The following is a 6,308-nucleotide window of genomic DNA, read 5'->3' on the forward strand; positions in this document are numbered from 1 at the left end:
ACAATAAACATGTTAAGAGGAAATAAAAGTACAACAACATAAATATATATAAATATGAAAAATATATATTATAAAAGTACTATAACAAATATGTACAATATAACTGTTTTAGAATGATGTCCCTCTAACTAATAGAAAAAAAAGAGTGAATGTATGAAGCTGTTAATAACTTCTGCAATAAACAGCTGTGATGCAGCTCGTTCTGTCCTCTGTTTGAAGAAAGTAAATCATCTCCCCCGAGAGCAAAAAGGAAAATAAAACATTTTTAGCTGTTTGCAATAAGCCAATTTACTTTTTTTAGACTGTGAAATCTGGTTGTCATATTAAAGTACTATAACAACATGTGTCTGAACCAGTAGTGCTTGAATGGAACATGACAAACTAGATTATATCAAAAAATATTTTGAACAATTTCTCACTTTTTAGAACTGTTTTTCAGATGTTCTTGTTAGTGCTGTGAAGGTTTTTGTAGCTTTGTAACATGTACTGCAAAGAGCAGGAGTAGTGATTGTTGCATAAGATGAATATTGTCTTTGCTCTAACTCTTTGAAATGTACTATCTTAGTGCAGCTGACTCCCAACTGTGCAGGTTTCACTTATGCAGCTGTAATATTGCAATTGTTGTAACAACAGCACCCCCAAGTGTACAAGTGACAGAATCAAACCCTCTCAGACTGAGGGTGTATTTTGCCGTCTTTTGTTGGTGAGTTAAAAACTTCATGAGCTGCCTTGTCTTTATTTCTCATTTTTCTACACCTACCAGTTTTATGTGTCAGGAGGCAGGTAAAGAATTAACACCTCCTTACCTCCTGTCCTCTTCTCTTTGCAGATTCGTCCAGCTGAACGGGGAGAAGCTGCTCATGGTGGACAATGAGACATTCCCGGAGTTTAAGCCTAAGACACTGAGGGCTGGACGGACAATAGCCATGCCTCCCATGACCATAGGCTTTTATGTCATCAAAAACATTAACGCATACGCCTGCCGAAGATAACACTGATCCGTCGCCCCTGTGCCGCAGGAGTGATGCTCAGATGTCCACCAAACCACAGACCCTCTGACAGCTCGACTCAAAGCTTTAACAACGATGTGGCTTTTACATTTTTTACGAACACAGGGATGTCAGAATACCACTTTCACATTTTTGTCTCTTCAGTAGAGTGGACATTCAGCTTGAAGACAGACCAGTCCTCTGGTTTAACAACAGCCACTTCAAGCATTATTTCAGTGGTAATAATTAAGCTAGAAAGAAACTCTCTCTTCTCTTGTTGTCTTCTCTGGTCCAACAAAGAAATATTTGCCCAGAAACCTTAAAGGGCTGCACTGAACACTTTCACTTCTCACCAACAACTCCTCATATGCTACAGGACCTGTATGACTGTTTTGTGGCTTTGTATGAAGCTATGCGATATCAGTCCACATTCTCTGACTTGATTAAGCTGTATTTTCTTCTCTTGGAGTTTTGTTATCTCCGTGTCTGTCAAGAGTTTTCTTTTCTCTTCTCTTTCACTGACCGACTGAGAGAAAACTCTGAACAGGCAACATTTCTGAAGCCTACACAAGTCAACTTCAGTTTGACTTGATCCTTTCCACAAAGAGAAAAGGCTGTGGCGTGCGTAAGGTCGTGCTTTGTGTGTGTGCGTGTGTATGTGTGTGTGTTTTATTGATAAAGCTACTGATGTGTCTGTCCAGTCTGTTTTGCCTCTGAAACTAATCATTTATTCTCTTGCCATATCGAGTGGCTTAAAGGGGAAATCTGTTATTTCTTACGGCTGTTTTTGCAGAGAGTACGATATCCAGGATGCGTCTCTAGAGCTGTGTTGCAGCGATGTGCACCTGGAGAACAATGTGAACCCATCTGTAACATCTGTCGTCACATGCAGCCTGCATCAACACAAAATCTACATTTTGCTCTCACTTCCAGAATCATAAACTACCAGTTTTTCAGGTGTATTTTATCCTTTTAATCTCACTATCTTCAGTGTGATCTTACATTTTATAATCCTCTTATGCTGCTAGGGTTTTTTGTACTAAATATACATGATATATTTTACATAATTTTGTACAGATTTACTGTCGTATATTATTAGATGATGTATTGTACATAAAAGAAGAGTGACGGAAATAAGTGATTTAAGCTTGATATGTTTACTTACATACAGTATACACCTAATTTATATAATTAAATACTTTGCTATGTCTTTATATTTCTTTTATAAGAGTTACGTTAGTGGTACTAATGCCCCGACTTTAAAGAAAAATTTAAAATAATTTGTATTGTACTGAATAACAGGGTGGCTGGTTTAAGATGCAAATGTCATGGGTGCAGGTTTTTTTTTTATTGTATTTTATTTCTTTTAAGATGGTTTACCCCTGTTTGAGATTAATTTTAGTTCAGTTTTATAATATTTTAACCATTTTATTTAAAGATTGGATTGTTGAACAACAGAGTGAGTAAAAATGTCATCATGTGTTCTGTATTGACGTGAATAAGAACAATGGTAACATTTCTACACTCACACGGTGGAAGATAAGCAGGAGCAGGAGCCCCGACATGTTAAATATAAATAATATTTGTCGTCTGAATGTGTTCATAGTTAATGTAGAGATGTTCATATTTCTTTTGGAGAGCATTATTTTAATATGTAAAGTGTGCCTATATATTATTTTTTCTTAAAAAAAAAGTTTACATTGATAATAAACACCTATAAATACCTACAAAGTTGTATTTGTTCTGTATGTGAATGCAGTCCTACTTTAGTTTGTCAACTGGTCAGACGAAATTAAATGTTGCTTGTAAACTAAAAGAGTATTTGGAGAGAAGTTCTACTTCTGTATTAACAGCCGAGTCGCAAAAAAGGATCATTTGTATGTCAATTACTCACCAGTGTTATGCTGAAGTTGTGAGGAAAACTCTGCTTTTCTCACGTCTCAGTGAAGAACGAAGAATCCAAAAACATAAATTAATAATTTCAAAAATGGTGAACATTCTTCAATTCACATGCATTTTCTGTTAAAATACTGTAAATGCATACAATAAGCGCACATGGGCAAGTGCGTTTGAACTCTGCTCGTGCTTTCCATCAGCAGATTTCAAAAGCAAGCACTCCTTGTTGGTGTGTGAGACTGTTTATGCACAAGTGTTTTAAGTGGTAACATTTTAGAGAAGAGGCATGTGTTTGGGAAGTACGGCTGGATAAATGAGACTTGAATTGTACTGCATGAGTTGTATAAATGTTTGGATATTTTGATGTATGTTGTTTTTAAACCCAACTCCCTTTTACTTAAATTCAGTCTCAGTTTTTGGATTCTTCGTTCACCGTTAAGACATGCGAGAAAAGCAAAATTTTCTTAATGAATTCAGGGTAACACTGACATTTTTGTGGGTGAAGTATTCCTTTAACTTTGAGCGATGCAGCTACACTCCAGCAGGTTTCCTTGAGACCATGTGCGTCTGCAGATCCCTGTTACATCTTGAGAAGAAGAAGAAGAAAGACATAAGAGGATATGATGTATGTCTTCACAGGAGCACAAAGAAAAGCAGATATACCCTCCTACAGAAAGAGCCTATAAATAGAAACTGCCAAATTCCAGCAGCATCCTAAAACAAAAGTACCGCAGTATTAAAGCCACCATCGTTAGCGCACTCACTCACTCACTCACACACACACACAGACACACACATTCACAAACTGCTACACTCCGAGGCCCCAGATGTGGAAGCAGCTGGGGCGAGTCTTTGTAGTGGAAAGAGTGCTGTCTTGTCACTGCATGAGGCAGCAGCTGATGGGAAACATGAAGCTTCAGACCTCAGCTTTGGCCCTGACAGGCTGAACCTGGGCCAGACCTGGCTCAGTGTCTGCTGATGCATAGACAACGAGGATCTGCTCGGTTGGATCACATAGACGGGACATGAAGGATCTCATGTGCCCTTAGACTAAAGGGCTCGTTCAGTTTCTCCCAGACGTGCGTGGCATGTGAGAGCTGCTCTGACTTCTGTAGCAAGTGAGACAGGGGCTTGAACTGTACTGACGTTTCATAACAATGAGTCATTAACACTGCCGGCCCTTCAAGAGCCGTGATCCAAAGCATGTACCTTTAATTACATTTTTGTTTTAAGTTCCATTCATGGGAAATGGGCTCTTTGCTTTCATGTAAGTAGCAGAAATGTTTGGTCTCAGAAATGAACTTCAGAACAGGCTCCTCTCGCATGTGGTTTGCTTCAAACACGCCAACGTTGTTGACACGTAAGAATCAAATCAGACTTGTTAACACCTGGTTCATTTAATCGGACGTCTTGAGAAGAGGAAAATATTATTCATCATATCATGAAGGCCATACGTGTATGCACAAATATTACATGAATGTGCGGACATGCTTTATTTTTAAAGCAGACATGCTAATGTACAGAAAGAACGTGAACTGGGCTGCACTCCTTCAAGGAGATTGGTCGAAATTGGTTGTCAGTGTTACTTTAAAACGTTCTTGGATCAGCCACATGAAAATTCAACAGTAGGGCAAAACATAATCTAAATAATTCATAGTCTGAAACTTAAATCAAAAGTATGTTTGTTGAGTAAATTGAGTCTGAGACCTGTATGTAATAACTGACCAAAGCGATATCGATCAGCGAGGCCTTCGTGAACTCCCCGACATCCAGACCAGGATCTTATCAAGCCGACCCATAGAAACGGTTTTGTTTGACAAACTTTGCTTCACATAAACCTGTACCTTGTGATAACAACTGCCGAGCGTCACTTCCTCTGACAAAATCTAATTGTGTTGTGATTGAGGCGGGACTGCGCCGTGTCTGGCCACTTCTGCGTGACAGTGCCTCCTTAGTGGAGGTAACTGCTACCCTGGCCTGCCTTACACTGTTTACACTCAGTGATCCATTCTGAGACATGCAAGGCCCCCTCGCCCTGTTAGCATACACTGAGGATTTCATGATGTTTACTCTGTATATACAGGAGTCAGCTTAAATAAGACTTCCATGAATGCCGGATCCCCAGAAAACTGATGGACTAGATTAGACTTTGGCCCACAACGTGGAACTCTCTTGGCATTTTGGACCATTTTGACCCGAGCAAGGTTAATAAAACATAAATATTTATGTTACTATGGGGTTCTCTGCTCCCCTCAGAAGCCAAGCATACAGTCGGCGCTGAATATTGTGATACAACACAGATTTGTTGTAGCCATCAAAATGTTCTCTGAGAAACAGGCTGGTGTGTGTTTGTGTATATTTATATGTGATGTACGTCTGCTACAAGGTGCTCCATGGATGAAAAAACTATGAGATGAAACTAAATATTACATGTATAGTGTATTCTGATTTTTCCTCTGCCTTAGTAATGATTTTTGTTTGTTCGTTTTTTACCCATCGTAGGCTATTTATGTTTTGTGTTACTGTGTTTAGTCGGCATGTAATATTTTACAATGGGATTACTTTAAGAACAGATAATTTGTGACCTGGATGTTGGTACTAATTAACATATTTAGATACATGTATGTCGTAGAAAAGTTTAAAGCAATTAAATTTGATTCATAACTTCTCCTTATTGATCAGACTTTAGTTATTTGATATACTGTGAATGTTTGAACAACCCCTGTTCAGTATTCCTGCACATGCTGCACAAAACTGCTAAGCTTTTTCAGTTTCACTGTACAAATTTATTTTACAGAATTTTTATATTGTCTTTCTCAGATTTATTGTAAATTTTCTATTCTATATTTGTGTTCCTGACTGTTTGCCTATATTTTTATTAATTATCTTTTTAATTATTTATTTTATTAATACTGTAGGCTTATGTTTATTACACCAAGGCAAACTCCCTGTGAGTTTAGTTTAGCTTAGTTTAGTTTAGTTGCACCTACATGCATACAAAATATAGGATGAAGAGATTAAAAGTTAAAACACTGTGCAGGAGAGGTTAGCAGGCAAAAATGGCTTATTAAGTTACCTACCCTTTTAAATAACAACAATCATACATAAAAAGAAAAAGCTAAAAGCAAAGATTGTATAATTGAACAAGAGCTCCAGACTTAGAAGAAATACAAAATTGTTAGCGATGTACAATTACAAAAACAAAACATTACAAGTCTTTTCAAATTAGAGTCCTCTTCTGATATTTTTTCAATAACAATAATGTAGCTGAGTAAAAACCTACATGATAATAAACTGTTCTGTAATTCTGATTAGTTTCTTTAAAGGACCCACATTGTAAAAAGTCATATTTCCATACCTTTTTTTTATTATAAAGCAGATATAGGTGCCGTATGAATACTGTTTAAGTATCAAATGATCAAT

At 37.4% G+C, this 6,308-nt stretch overlaps 1 protein-coding gene across 1 annotated transcript in view; it reads left to right on the forward strand.

The window, feature by feature from the left end:
* Positions 1–2,432, forward strand: part of hpse2 (heparanase 2) — a 78,195-nt gene extending 75,763 nt beyond the window's left edge. The window contains exon 12 of the mRNA XM_049600869.1: positions 830–2,432. Coding sequence (XP_049456826.1) covers positions 830–992 — 163 coding nt within the window. The 3' untranslated portion in view covers positions 993–2,432. The remainder of the gene's footprint in view (positions 1–829) is intronic.
* The last annotated feature ends 3,876 nt before the right edge of the window (positions 2,433–6,308 follow it).

The sequence above is a fragment of the Epinephelus fuscoguttatus genome, linkage group LG16 (genome assembly GCF_011397635.1).
Source record: "Epinephelus fuscoguttatus linkage group LG16, E.fuscoguttatus.final_Chr_v1".
NCBI lineage: Eukaryota > Metazoa > Chordata > Actinopteri > Perciformes > Serranidae > Epinephelus > Epinephelus fuscoguttatus.